General features: G+C 39.8%; 1 protein-coding gene across 2 annotated transcripts in view; it reads left to right on the forward strand.

Annotated features, from left to right (window-relative positions):
* Positions 1–15753, forward strand: part of PIK3CA (phosphatidylinositol-4,5-bisphosphate 3-kinase catalytic subunit alpha) — a 98586-nt gene that overhangs the window by 51826 nt on the left and 31007 nt on the right. For both annotated transcript variants that reach the window (XM_064275502.1, XM_064275503.1), the window contains exons 2-4: positions 12018–12445; positions 12961–13170; positions 14842–15092. In XM_064275502.1, coding sequence (XP_064131572.1) covers positions 12094–12445; positions 12961–13170; positions 14842–15092 — 813 coding nt within the window. In that variant the 5' untranslated portion in view covers positions 12018–12093. The remainder of the gene's footprint in view (positions 1–12017; positions 12446–12960; positions 13171–14841; positions 15093–15753) is intronic.

Consider the following 15753-nt stretch of genomic DNA (forward strand, 5'->3'; position numbering starts at 1 on the left):
GTTACAGCCTTGGAAACGCTGTGGTCTACTTCCGTAAAGGTTACAGCCTTGGAAACGCTGTGGTCTACTTCCGTAAAGGTTACAGCCTTGGAAACGCTGTGGTCTACTTCCGTAAAGGTTACAGCCTTGGAAACGCTGTGGTCTACTTCCGTAAAGATTACAGCCTTGGAAACCCTGCAGGGTTGCTATGAGTTGAAATCGACTCAGCAGCGATGGGTGGGGTTTTAATCCTCACAACAATCCAATAAATGCTATTATCCCAGTTTAACAAATGAAAAAAAAAAAAAAAAATGAGGTTTAGTGAGATGAGCAAACTACCTGAGGCCACACAACTGGTTAAGCATGGGAGCCAGAATTTGAATCCAGGGTAACTTTAGAACGCGCTCTCTTATTTACCACCAATGAATATTGCCTGGCCCTAACTGTATGGCCGTATAGCAGTATGGCTATACTATGGGCTTCGGAGCCATCTAGACCTGGATTCAAAATCGATATTTAACATTTATTAATGGCAAATAATTGCACCTTCCTCATCTTTGGTTTCCTCATATATAAAATGATAATAAAATGAAACCTGTTGCCAAAGAATCGAGTTCAACTCATGGTGACCTCATGTATTGCGAAGTAGAAATGCACTCCATCGAGTTTTCAAGACTGTGACTTTTCAGAAGCAGACTGCCAGGCTTTTCTTCCAAGGTGCCTCTGGGTGAGTTTGAACCACTAACCTTTCGGCTAGGAGTTGAGTACTTAACCATTTATATCACCCAGGGACTCCAAAATAATAATACCTACCCCAAAAAGGTTATTGCTTGCCTAAGTGCATGGCATATACTAGATAGTAGAAGTTAGCTCCATTCACCTCTTCTACACTTCTGTTTATGTGAGCTCTGGGATGATGGTTTATACAGGAAGAGGCCTGGCATGCAAAGGCAAATACAGCTATTAGACAAAAAAGAAAGTTAGCGTTCTCTCTGTACTGCATAGTACTACCATACAGTTAACCAGGGCCAACCTTCCAGGACCTCCAAGTATTGTATTTCTGATTGCGTTTATTCTCCTAATGAGAAGGGTATGTCTTGAGTATTTAATAGTTAAGTTAATTGCCCATAAATATCCTGTAGTGGAACAAGAAATAGAATCAATGATCTGTCTATAGAACTAGACTCCTCTCTTGCTAACTCTTAGGGAATATATGACACTCTGTGAATTGATATTTATTATATAAAATAGTTGCCCCCATTGTTCCATAACAGACCTGTTGGGCCTGTGGAACAAAGAACTAAGTTTGGCTTTTTGTCTCTAGTGTCTGAAAATAGCCCAAACGATTAAGGTGCTCTTTATCTTTCTAAAATAGCAAGACAAATAGGGACTACACAGACCCACACCTGGTGGAATAACTTCAGGAAGAGGGGGAGGGGAGCATGATGCAGTCACGAGTCATAACTATGCATTAAGGTTCTGTAACACGTATTCATTGAGGTCCCAGTGACTAAGTGACCCTGGACGTGGGAGCTCTCTCTTTGGGGCTTCCTAGATTGGTGAGAACATCCATAGAGGGGAGATGGTGTGGCACATCCCTTAGGACAGTGGAAGCCTCATGCAGAGATCGATCCCAAACCCTGCCTGATGTGTCTGTTCAACTGTATCCTTTCTGGTTATAATAATTCAGTAACTGTAAATACAGGTAACAGTTTCTGTGAGTTCTGTGAGTCACTCTAGCAGAATTATCAAGAACCCACCAGGGACAGTGAGAGCTAGCAGAGAGGCTGACGTTGGCCTATTTGGCAGGAGCTGGAAGGGCAGCAGTCTAACTTGTAGAGACCCAACTCTGGTTTGGTAAGGTCAGAGAGAAAAAGTGCCACATGGGTGGCTGGTGTCAGAATGACCAAGTAGGAAAGTAGGGATATGAGTTATCTTCATGTTTTAGAAATTAGGATTATGTTGGCTATTATTCACGCAGCACCATTCAACAAAGAAAACCATAAACACAGCTGCTGTTTTGGTGTGGCTTGTGGTTTTGGTTTTATTTGAACTTTTTAAATAGGCAAGTCATCATTTTAAAAGTAGTCATTCAGCATTTTACCATGCATCCTTCAGATTTATTTGTATGTTTTAAAAGCTTAAGTCACTTCTGTAATTATGCACACAGATTGGTCCATCTAGTCTTTTTACTAGCCAATAAATTTTCTTGTAAAAGTGTAGAAAATAAGATAATTACGTTTTAAATTCTATAACTTCATGGGATCTCTTTTGTAAGATTGAACAAAAATGTTAAGACTTAAAAAACAATTTTCTTATCTTCTTCATTGTCTTACACTTAATTTCTATATTTCCAGAAATAGAGGGAGGGCTGGAAATTCCTGCTATTTGTTTTCCTCACCTCTTTCACGTTATATCCCTGAAGCATACTGTAGGCACTTGTCGTGCAGTTGAGAATTGATACAGCAGAAATGCCTGATCACATCAGGCCTTAGTCACTGTCTTTAGGTTCCCTTGGCTGTGAGGTAGAGAATGGATTGTAGGAGGCAAACCTAGGTGCGGGGAAGCCATTTAGATTTTTGCAGTAGTCCAGACAGAAGATGGTGGTAGTCTGCCCCAGTGTGCTGAGAGTGGTAGTGAAGGAGTATCAACAGATTCCAGAGGTAAAATTAAGAAAATTTGTTGATAGGTTAGATGTACATTGTGAGGTAAGAGGAGTCAGGGCTGGTAGGTTTCTGGATGACAGATTTCTGGTTTAGATCCATGGCGCTCCTCACCTTTCATTTGTTCAAGTCCTGCTCATCCTTAAAAGACTGGTTTTATATGTCACTTCCTGTGGGAAGTCTTCTCACCCTAATCTCCACTGAATTAGGTGACTATACTATGTGGTTTTATATTGTTGTTAGTTGCCCTTAAATTGAAATTTGGCTCCCTGGGTGGCACATACGGTAAAGTGCTGGACTACTAACTGAAGGGTTGGTAGTTTAAACTCACCCAGGGGCTCCTCCACAACTATGCATAAGGCTTTCACTGGCCAGTTTTTTTAGAAGTAGATTGCTAGGTCCTTTTTCCTAGTCTTGGTCTGGATTAAGGAATAGAATCAGTGATCTGTCTGTTGAATGCAAAGGCATTTGACTGTGTGAATAACAACACATTATGGAAAACATTGAGAAAAGTGGAAATTCAAGAACACTTAATTGTGCCCATGCAGAACCTGTGCATAGACCAAGAGACATGGTTTAAAATCAGGAAAGGTGTACATCAGGGTTATCCTTTCACTGTACTTAATTTGATCTGTGTGCTGAGCACATAATCCAAGAAGCTAGACTGTATGAAGAACAGGGCATCAGGATTAGATGAAAACTCATTAACAACCTGCGTTATGCAGGTGACACAACCTTGCTTGCTGAAAGTGAGGAGGACTTGAAGCACTTACTGATGAAGATCGAAGACTGCAACCTTCAGTATGGATTACACCTTATCATAAAGAAAACAAAATCTTCACAACTGAACCAGTAAGCAACATCATGATAAACAGAGACAAGATTGAAGTTGTCAAGGATTTCACTTTACTTGGATCCGCAATCAACACCCATGGACCAGCAATCAAGAAATCAGACTACGTATTGCATTGGGCAAATCTGCTACAAAAGACCTCTTGAAAGTGTGAAAAAGCAAAGATGTCCCACTTTGATGACTAAGGTGCACCTAACCCAAGCCATGATCTTTTCAATCACCTCATATGTATGCAGAAGCTGGACAATGACTAAAGAAGACTGAAGAAAAATTGATGCTTTTGAATTATGGTGTTGGCAAAGAATATTGAATAAACCATGGACTGCCAGAAGAACAAACAATGAGCTCTTAACCACTGTGCCACCAGGGCTCCAATAATAAAAGCCTAGATTGTCTTGAAGAGACTGTTGGTGGCATTATGGACATCAAAGACAGTTCTGGTAAGGACTAAGAAGGAAGTGTAATACCGCGGAGGCTGTGCAGGCTCCGAGAAGCAGCAACATAGAAATGGCGGCAGCAGAGCCAGGAGACCAGCGCTGGAGCTGACCCACAGAGCAAAAGACCTGAGTGCCTTCCAGCCAAGGTTTACCGGCAGAGCGGGGTGCCCCTGGACACTTACTGGTAGAGCTGAAGAGCTTTGAAACACTTTCTCGAGCAGGGCTGACGTGGTGCCGGCTGAAGGTCCCGAGGGGCGGAGACACCAAGGAACAAGGAAGCAGAAGCTGAAGTGACAACGAGCAGAAACAGCTGCCTCCGTCTTAAACGGTAGGCTATGACCTCTGGAGTTTCTAGAAGTAGAGCCACAGCCTCCTAGATTTCAAAGAGTCAGATCTTCACCAACTTGGTTTGGAGTGTGGGACTGCTGTTTACGAGTTTCAGGGTATGGAGCCAGATCTACTGCCTAGAGCTGAGAAGGTGGGGCTGCTATGCCGAAGGGGCAGAAGAACCGGGCCAGCTGGGGCTGAGGGGAGAGGGTGGCCACTCAGATGGGCTAGGAGAATGTAGCTGCCCAAATTCAAGGGAGCAGAGTTTTCACCCCAGTGGGCCTAGAAGGCAGAGCTGAATGAAGCCCAAGGCCTAAGGACCAACACCCAGAGTCTAGAGGGCAGGGCCATTGCCTAAATGGTGTTAGAGAACAAAGGATTATTTTCAGACCTTGAGAGCTAATGTGTAATGTGTTCTGTTGACTTGCTTCCTGCCTCTTTATCCCTTCTTTCTCTCCAGTTTCTCCCATTTGTAATGGAAATGTCTACCTTGTGCTCCTTCTGCCATTGTATTTTAGAAGCAGATAATTTGTATTCCCTATTTTTTTTTTATTTTACAGATGAAGAGGAATTTTGTCCCAGGAGATTTTGGACTTGGAGTTAATTTAAGACGTTTGAGATAGTATGATGGGGTGAATGTGTTTTACATGTGACAAGGACATGAAATTTTGGAGGCCGAAGGGTGGAATGTCATGGATTGAATTGTGCCCACCCAAAATATGTGTCAATTTGGCACATGATTCCCAGTATTGTGTGGTGGTTCTCCATTTTGTGATTTGATATAATTTCCCTATGTGTTGTAAATCGTAAGCTCTGCCTGTGGTAAATGAAGCAAGTTTAGGTTATGTTAAAGAGGATTAGGGTATGGTGCAACACCCTTACTCAGGTCACAGCCTTGATGGATATAAAAGGAGTTTCTTTGGGGTTTGGCCTGTATCACTTTTTATCTTAGAGGAGATAAAACGAACAATAAGCAAGCAGAGAGATGATGTTGTTAGGTGCCCTTGAGTTGGCTCCAACTCACAGCGACCCTGTGTACCACAGAAGAAAACATTGCCCAGTCCTGTGCCATCCCCACAGTCATTGTTATGCTTGAGCCCAGTGTTGCAGTCACTGTATCAGTCCATCTCTTTGAGGGTCTTCCTCTTTTCTGCTGACCCTGTACTTTACCAAGCATGATGTCCTTCTCCAGGAACTGATCCCTGCTGACAATGCATCCAAAGTATGTAGGATGCAGTCTCGCCATCTTTGCTTCTAAGGAGCGTTCTGGTTTTACTTCTTCCAAGACAGATTTGTTCGTTCTTTTGGCAGCCCATGGGATATTCAATATTCTTTGCCAACACCACAATTCAGAGGCGTTAGTTCTTATTCGGTCTTCCTTAGTCATCCTTCAGCTTTTGCATGCATATGATGTGAATGAAAATACCATGGCTTGGGTCGGGCGTACCTTGGTCTTCAAGGTGACATCTTTGTTTTTCAAAACTTTAAAGAGGTCTTCCCCGCAGCAGTTTTTTTTTTAATGTGTCTTTTGATTTCTTGACTGCTGCTTCCATGGACATTGACTGTGGATCCAAGTAAAATAAAATCCTTCAGAACTTCAGTCTTTTCTCTATGTATCATGATGTTGCTTATTGGTCCAGTTGTGAGGATTTTTGTTTTCTTTATGTTGAGGTATAATCCATACTGAAGGCTGTAGTCTTTGATCTTCATCAGTAAGTGCTTCAAGTCCCCCTCACGTTCAGCAAGCAAGGTTGTGTCATCTGCATAATGCAGGTTGTTAATGAGTCTTCCTCCAATCTGATGCCCTGTTCTTCATAAAGCCCAGTTTCTCTGATTATTCGCTCAGCATACAGATTGAATAAGTGTGGTGAAAGGACACTACCCTGACACACACCTTTCCTGACTTTAAACCTTGAAGTACCCCCTTGTTCTGTCCGAACAACTGCCTCTTGATATATGTACAAGTTCCTCATGAGCACAATTAAGTGTTCCAGAATCCCCATTCTTCACAATGTTATCCATAATTTGTTATGATCCACACAGTTGAATGCCTTTGCATAGTCAGTAAAGCACAGGTAAATATCTTTCTGGTATTCTCTGCTTTCAGCCAGGATCTGTCCTACATCAGGAGTGATATCCCTGGTTCCACATAATCTTCTGAATCCGGCCTGAATTTCTGGCAGTTCCCTGTTGGTACACTGCTGCAGCTGCTTTTGAATGATCTTCAGCAAAATTTTGCTTGCATCTGATATTAACGATATTGTTCATTAATTTCCACATTCAGTTAGATCACTTTTCTTGGGAATAGGCATAAATATGGATCTCTTCCAGTTGGTTGGCCAGGCAGCTGTCTTCCAAATTTCTTGGCATAGATGAGTGAGCATTTTCAGTGCTGCATCCATTTGTTGAAACATCTCAATTGGTATTCCGTCAATTCCTGGAGCCTTGTTTTTTGCCAGTGCCTGCAGTGCAGCTTGGACTTCTTCCTTCAGCACCATCGGTTCCTGATCATATGCTACCTCTTGAAATCGTTGAATGTCAAACCAATTCTTTTTAGTATAATGACTCTGTATCACTTCCATCTTCTTTTGATGCTTCCTGTCTCATTTAATACTTTCCCCATAGACTCCTTCAGTATTGCAACTCGAGGCTTAATTTTTTTCTTCAGTTCTTTCATCTTGATAAATGCTGAGCATGTTCTTCTCTTTTGGTTTTCTATCTCCAGCTCTTTGCTCATGTCATTATAGTACTTTGTTTTCTGGAACTACCCTTTGAAATCTTCTGTTCAGTTCTTTCATTTCATCATTTCTTCCTTTAGCTGCTCAACGTTCAAGAGCAAGTTTCAGAGTCTCTTCTGGCATACATTTTGGTCTTTTCTTTCTCTCCTGTCCTTTTAATGACGTCTTGCTTTATTCACGTATGATGCCCTTGAAGTCATTCCACAACTTGTCTGGACACGTTGAACACTAAAGACCAAAGACCAGACGAGTTGTGAAGTGACACCAAAGCAGAGAGATAGGGATCTCATTACCACTCAGCAAGAAGAACTGGGAGCAGAACATGTCTTTTGGGCCTGGGTTTCCTGCCCCAGGAAGCCCCCAGATGAGGAGAAGGTTGATGACAAGGACCTTCCCCCAGAACTGACAGAGAGAGAAAGCCTCCCCCTGGAGCTGGCACCCCGAATTTAAACTTCTAGCCTCCTAGACTATGAGAGAATAAAATTCTGTTTGTTAAAGCCATCCACTTGTGATATTTCTATGATTGCAGCACTAGATAACTAAGACAGTGGGTTTGAACCGCCAAACGTTTTATTAGTAATTTAGCCCTTAACCATTTGCGTCACCCAAAAACCAAACCCCTTGTCATTGAGTTGATTCCGACTCACAGCAACCCCACTGGACAGAGTAGAACTGCCCCATAGGGTTTCTAAGGAGTGGCTGGTGGATTTGAACTGCCAGCCATTTGGTTAGCAGCCAATCTCTTAACCGCTGTGCCACCAGGGTTGCTTTTGTCACTTGGGTTGCCTAAAAATATATTTTGGAGGGGACACAATTCAATTCTTAGTGATAGTGTCTTTTCAAAGAAGCCCCAAGATTGTTGAAGTATAAAAATGTAAGGGGCCTTTAAGTCATAATAGTACTCACTTGTTCTAAAATATGTGTTACAAGTGGTTGACATGGTTAGGGCATTGTACTGACAAAGAGAGTCATGGTTCCTGTTTGTGTGTGTTGTTGTTATTGTTAGGTGCCGTTCGTTGAGTCCAGAACATAACAACACTATTCACAACAGAATGAAACACTGCCTGGTCCTGAGCCATCCTCACAATTGTTGCTATGCTTGAAACCATTGTTGCAGCCACTGTGTCAGTCCATCTCATTGAAGGTCTTCCTCTTTTTCACTGACGCTCTGCTTTACAAAGCATGGTGTCCTTCTACAGGGACTGATTCCTGCTGATAATAGATCCAAAGTATGTGAGATGTAGTCTCCCCATCCTTGCTTCTAAGGAGCATCCTGGCTGCACTTTTTCCAAGACAGACTTGTTCGTTCTTTTGGCAGTCCATGGTATATTCAGTATTCTTCACCAACACCACAATTCAAAGGCGTCGAGTCTTCTTTGGTCTTCCTTATTCACTGTCCAGCTTTTGCATGCATATGATGTGATTGAAAACACCGTGGTTTGGATCAGGGACATCTTAGTCCTCAAGGTGATGCCTTTGCTTTTCAATACTTTAAAGAGGTCTTTTACAGCTGATTTCCCCAGTGTAATGCATCTTTTGATTTCTCGACTGCTGCTTCCATGGGTATTGATTGTGGATCCTAGTAAAATGAAATCCTTGACAATGTCAGTCTTTTCCCCGTTTATGATGATGTTGCTTACTGGTCCAGTGGTGAGGATTTTTGTTTTCTTTATGTTGAGGTGTAATCCATACTGAAGGCTGTGGTCTTTGATCTTCATCAGTAAGTGCTTCAAGTCCCTTTCACTTTAGCAAGCAAGGTTGTGTCATCTGCATAATGCAGGTTGTTATTGAGTCTTCCTCCAATCCTGATGCCCCATTCTTCTTCATATAGTCCAGCTTCTGGGATTATTTGCTCAGCGTACAGATTGAATAAGTATGGTAAAAGGATACAACCCTGGTGCACACCTTTCCTGACTTTAAACCATGCAATATCTCCTTGTTCTGTTCAAACGGCTGCCTCTTGATCCACATACAGATTTCCTCATGAGCACGATTAAGTGTTCTGGAATTCCCGTTCTCTGCCATATTATCCATAGTTTGTTATGATCCACACAGTCAAATGCCTTTGCATAGTCAATAAAACACATGCAAATACCTTTCTGGTATTCTCTGCTTTTAGCCGGGATCCATCTTACATCAGCAATGATATCCCTGACTGCACATACTGTTCTATATCTGGCTTGAATTTCTGGCAGTTCCCTGTGGATATACTGCTGCAGCCACTTTTGAATGATCTTCAGCAAAATTTTGGTTGCGTGGGATATTAACAATATTGTTCATCAATTTCCGCATTCAGTTGGATTACCTGTCTTGGGAGTAGGCTTAAATATGGATCTCTTCCAGTCGGTTGGCCAGGCAGCTGTCTTCCAGATTTCTTGGCATAGACAGTTGAGCACTTTCAGCGCTGCATCCATTTGTTGAAACATCTTAATTGGTATTCCATGAGTTCCTGGAGCCTTGTTTTTTGCCAGTGCCTTCAGTGCAGCTTGAACTTCTTCCTTCAGTACCATCAGTTCCTGATCAGTGTTACCTCTTGAAATGGTTAAATGTCAACCTGTTCTTTTTGGTATGGTGACTCTGTGTATTCCTTCCATCTTCTTTTGATGCTTCCTGCATCATTTAACATTTTCCACGTAGAATCCTTCAGTATTGCAACTCAAGGCTTGAATTTTTTCATCAGTTCTTCATCTTGATAAATGCTGGGCGTGTTATTCCCTTTTGGTTGTCTATCTCCAGGTCTTTGCACATGTCATTATAATACTTTACTTTGTCTCCTGGAATTGCCCTTTGAAATCTTCTGTTCAGCTGCCGTACGTCATCATTTTTTACTTTTGCGTTAGCTACTCAATGTTCAAGAACAAGTTTCGGAGTCCCTTCTGACATACATTTAGGTCTTTCTTTCTCTCCTGTCTTTTTAATGACCTCTTGTGTTCTCCATGTATGATGTCCTTGATGTCATTCCACAACTAGTCTAATCTTTGGTCGTTAGTGTTCAGTACATCACATCCATTCTTGAGATGGTCTCTAAATTCAGGTGAGATATATTGAAAGTTGTTGTTTGGCTCTAGTGGACTTGTTCTAATTTTATTCCGTTTCAACTTGAACCTGCATATGAGTAATTGATGGTCTCATCTGCAGTCAGCCCCTGGCCTTGTTTTAACTGATGATATTGAGCTTTTTCATCGTCTCTTTCCACATATGTAGTCGATTTGATTCCTGTGTATTCCACCTGGCGAGGTCCATGTGTGTAGTCACCGTTTATGTGGGTGAAAAAGGATATTTGCAATGAAGAAGCCATTGGTCTTGCAAAATTCAGTCATTTGACCTCCAGCATTGTTTCTGTAACCAAGGCAGTATTTTCTAACTACCGATTCTTCTTCATTTCCAACTTTCTCATTCCAGTCTACAGTAGTTATCAGCGCATTCTGACTGCATGTTTGATCAATTTCAGACTGCAGAAGTTGGTAAAAATCTTTAGTGTCTTCACCTTTGGCCTTAGTGGTTGGTGTATAAATTTGAAAAATAGTTGTATTAACTGGTCTTCCTTGTAGGCGTGTAGATATTATCCTATCACCGATAGTGTTGTACTTCAGGATAGATCTTGGAATATTCTTTTTGACGATGAATACAGTGCCATTCCTCTTCAAGTTGTTGTTCCTGGCATAGTAGACATATGATTGTCCGATTTAGAATGACCAATACCAGCCCACTTCAGCTCACTAATGCCTAGGATAGCAGTCTTTATGCATTCCATTTCATTTTTAAAGACTTCCAGTTTTCATAGATTCATACTTCCATACATTCCAGGTTCTGATTATTAATGGATGTTTGCAGCTATGTCTTCTCATTTGAGTCGTGCCACATCAGCAAATGAAGGTCCTGAAAGCTTGACTCCATTCCCATCATTAAGGTCAACTCTACTTTGAGGAGGTAGCTCTTCCCCAGTTGTGTTTTGAATGCCTTCCAACCTGAGGGACTCATCTTCCAGCACTATATTGGACAGTGTTCTGCTGCTGTTTGTAAAGTTTTCACTGGCTAATTCTTTTCAGAAGAAGACAACCGGGGTCCTTCTTCCTAATCTATCTTAGTCCAGAAGCTCAGTTGAAACCTGTTCGCCATGGGTGACCCTGCTGGTATTTGAATACCAGTGGCATAGCTTCCAGTATCACAGCCACACAAGCCCCCCACAGAACGACAAACTAACAGATGCGTGGGGGATTTTTGTATAGATCCATTAATTTGTGTGTAGAGCCATTAATTTCAATCAGAAGTATTAGTACTGGATTATTGGAGAAAGTGGATGTGATCATTGCAAGAGCATCATCATACTTCAAGGAAAATGTATTGATGGTGCTATATATTATTGTGAATATATACCTAAATCATACTTTAAGACATAACGGTCTGAGATATCACCTAGATAAAAATCAGTATGAAGAAATTAAAAAAGAAAATTACAACGATGGATTTAAAAAAGAACACTAAGCCATGTAATTTCTCACTACCACAGGGGAGAGGGCTGGGAGGCAAGGGGGAAAGGAAGAGGATTTGACTTCTCTAGGGTTTGCTTTATTCATGTTTAAAATGAGAGCAATGGACTTCATGATCTCAGAGATCCTTTAGAGCCTGAATTCTGTTGCTCCACAAAATGGAAGAGAATGATAAAGGTGATGTATGATGGGAAGGTTAGTTTGAATCTTAACTTACTTTTCGTTCTTCACATAGCCTCAGATCTGTCTTGAGGAGACCTGACTATTCAAATATAATGGTTTTATTATTATTATTACCATCAGTAAATGACTGTTACATTTAATTAAAACAAGTGATTTTTCTAATTTCTGCTTCAAAATCAATTCTTTACAGCCTAATTTGGGACAGCAGTCTCAGTTAAGATACTTAAGATGAATTATGACTGCTTATCCTAATAGTTCAAAGTACAGAAAATGTATTTTTTTGACAATGCTATAAATGTATTCTAAGTTGTTTCTCATTTAACAAATATTTTCCTTCTTTGATTTAGGTTTCTGCTTTGGGACAGCCACACATCTAATTCCTTAAAGTAGTTTTATATGTAAAACTTGTAAAGGATCAGAACAATGCCTCCAAGACCATCATCAGGAGAACTGTGGGGCATCCACTTGATGCCCCCAAGAATCTTAGTAGAATGTTTACTACCAAATGGCATGATAGTGACTTTAGAATGCCTCCGTGAGGCTACATTAATAACTATAAAGCATGAACTATTTAAAGAAGCAAGAAAATACCCTCTGTATCAACTTCTTCAGGATGAATCTTCTTACATTTTCGTAAGTGTTACCCAAGAAGCAGAAAGGGAAGAATTTTTTGATGAAACAAGACGACTTTGTGACCTTCGGCTTTTTCAACCCTTTTTAAAAGTAATCGAACCAGTAGGCAACCGTGAAGAAAAGATCCTCAATCGAGAAATTGGTATGATATAATTTTCACCTAAATAATGTTGTCATCCTATTCTAAAATGCAAATAAGTGTGGAACTTAACTATTAGTCTCTACCAGTACTATTGTAAACTTAAAAAAAAAAAAATAGCTTTCTTAATAAAAATCGTTAAAATCTAAAATATTTTTCACTTCTGGGCTGAGAAACTGTTTTTTAACACCTTCGTATTATTCTATAAGGTTTTCTTTAAGTAGTATCATTTGTGGGGATGACTTAGATTTGTTATATTACAGTTTTATTGTCCTTTAAAAAACAATTGATGCAGATAGTATTTGCTGCCTTTGAGAGTTTCAGAATATATTTTATATGTTAAACATATTTGGGTCCTTGTCAATAATTACTATGTATTCATCAAAAAATTTTTTAACCCGGAGAAACTTCTTTATTCTCTTATGGTCTCCCAAATCTAGCAAGTTCACTATTTGTAAGAAACATGCTCATGTTGTTTGTTTTTTAGAATGTTATGTTGTTTCTATAATTTTTTTAAGGTTTTGCTATCGGCATGCCAGTGTGTGAATTTGACATGGTTAAAGATCCAGAAGTACAGGACTTCCGAAGAAATATTCTGAATGTTTGTAAAGAAGCTGTGGATCTGAGGGATCTGAATTCACCTCATAGTAGAGCAATGTATGTCTATCCTCCAAATGTAGAATCTTCGCCAGAACTGCCAAAGCACATATATAACAAATTAGATAAAGGTAAGAAAATGGTCTGTCTACGGTATTCGGTTACTGCAATGAAATAATTTTACCTATGTGTAAATTCCTGTACGCATACCTTTTTTTTTTTTTGTCTGTCAGAAATGATCAGCTTCTTGAAGGCAGGGACCATTTATGCTGACAAGATGTAGTTGAGCGCAAGCTACACAGCTTGCATGCAATACCTATTGACTGAATGAGTTGTGTGCATATGGTCCTGATCACTGAGCTTTATAAATAAAAACAAGTATAAATAGAAACATTTCATGAAATTTTGGGATAACTTTACACATTCTTGTTTATTATACATTTTATATATAACTTTCTTAATGTTAAAAACACATACAATAATTAAATCTTAGCATGATAATATAATATTTAGGTTGACTTTTGAGGGTTAATATAGCAAACAATTTCTAGAATTAAGTGAACTTGAAAATATATAAATTGTTTTGGAAATGAAAGTATCTTTGTGTCAGGTAAGTATCTGTATTTTCCAAGATAACAATGTAGGAGTTTCAATTTGAAGTTATAAAATAGGTTAAGACTCACACACTGTTAAATATAAAATTCTGTTAATAGAGTAAGTTATTGTATTACTTTTTCACCTATATTATTCAAAGTAGTTTAACGCAATATAAGATCTTCATTTAAAATATTTTTCTACTCTAGCGTACTTGAAGTGTAATGCTTTTTTTTTTCCTTTTTTCCCCAACATTTTTTAATGAAAATTTTCCAACATACAGAAAAGTTGAAAGAATTGTATTGTGTATGTGAGACCACTCAAGCATGGTTTGAATCTTTCCGTTTCTACCGTCTTTTCATTTGCCCTCTGGCATAATCTTAAAGAGAAAAAATTAGAAAATTGGTTTCCTCTCCTTCTTCTTCCTCCTTTCGATTATTCTAATTCAGCATCTTTCTTTAAGTCTCTGTTGATTCTTTATTTTCCGTAGTTACCAAAAACTCTTCCACTTTAGGCACTGTTGGGTCCTTGATACCCTAATGAGCCACTCCTCACAGGGGCTGCACCCTTGAAGCGTGCCATGCAGTTTAGAATGGAAATCAGCTTGCTTCTAGGTCCCTGTGACCCACAGCTTTGGGTGTATCTTAGTCATCTAGTGCCGCTGCGCTACAGCAGGAGTACCGCAAGTGGATGGCTTTAACGAAGAGAAGTTCCTTTGGTCTGGAAGCGTCTCAGTGCCGGAACCTCAGGTCCAAAGGATGCGCGCTGCTCCCAGCACTACTTTCTTGGTGGTGTGAGGTTCCCATGCCTCTACGCTCACTTCTGTCTTTTATACCTCAAAAGACAATTGGCTTAAGACACTAATCTTGTAGACTTCATCAATATAACTGCCACTAATCCATCTTATTATATCATAGTCATAGGATTTACAATACATAGGGAAATCATATTGGAAGATAAGGTGGTAGACAGTCATAACAGTCATCAAAGAAATCATGATCTAGCCAAGTTGACAGATATTTTGGGGGGACACAATTCAATCCATGACAGAGTGTTTGTATAAAATGAGAAATTTGAGGATTTCCTGATAATTACCTGTACTTAATTATGTTAATTATAAATCATTTCTGACTATGGCTAGAATAATGTCCCTTGAAAAATGAAATATATATGATGATTGCATTTAATAATGTTTTTTTCTGTTTTAGGGCAAATAATAGTGGTGATTTGGGTAATAGTTTCTCCAAATAATGATAAGCAGAAATATACTCTGAAAATCAGCCATGACTGTGTGCCAGAACAGGTGATTGCCGAAGCAATCAGGAAGAAAACTCGAAGTATGTTGCTGTCCTCCGAGCAACTAAAACTATGTGTTTTAGAATATCAGGGCAAGTATATTTTAAAAGTGTGCGGATGTGACGAATATTTCCTCGAAAAGTATCCTCTGAGTCAATATAAGGTGAGTTACAAGTTTCAGAATATTAATTTTAAATTTAAAAAGTAATCACACTGGGGAGTAGTATCTGTATTTTTAGAACATACATTATGAAATTTAAATAATTAATATTCGTAAGTGGCATTTTTAAAGTTGCTTTTATGTTAATTATTTAATTTGAGAGACCGAAAATGTTGGCAGTTAACAAACCAAATCCATACCCGTTGCAGCTGAGTAGATGTTACCTCATAACAACCGTATAGGACTGAGTAGAACTGCCCTGAAGGGGTTCCAAGGCTGTAATCTTTATGAGACCAGGCTACCACACTTTCGCCCATGGAGCAGCTAGTGGGTTTGAACTGCTGACCTTTCAGTTAGCAGCTAAGCACTTAACCACTACGTCACTGGAACTCTTTGGCAGTTACCAAAAAAAAAAAAAAAAAACACACACACACATTGCCATCGAGTCAATTCCGACTCACAGGGATCCTGTAGGACAGAGTAGAACTGTCCCATATGGTTTCCAACGAGCAACTGATGGATTCAAACTGCCGACCTTTTGGTTAGCAGCATTACTCTTAACCACTGTGCCTCCAGGGCTCCTTGGCAGTTACACTATCCCCAAAATATGGGTTATTTCATGATTTTTCTCCCCTTCTGAGCAGTGGCACTGGAATGGAATTAA

Source organism: Loxodonta africana, chromosome 23 (genome assembly GCF_030014295.1).
Source record: "Loxodonta africana isolate mLoxAfr1 chromosome 23, mLoxAfr1.hap2, whole genome shotgun sequence".
In the NCBI taxonomy this organism is placed as follows: Eukaryota; Metazoa; Chordata; class Mammalia; order Proboscidea; family Elephantidae; genus Loxodonta; species Loxodonta africana.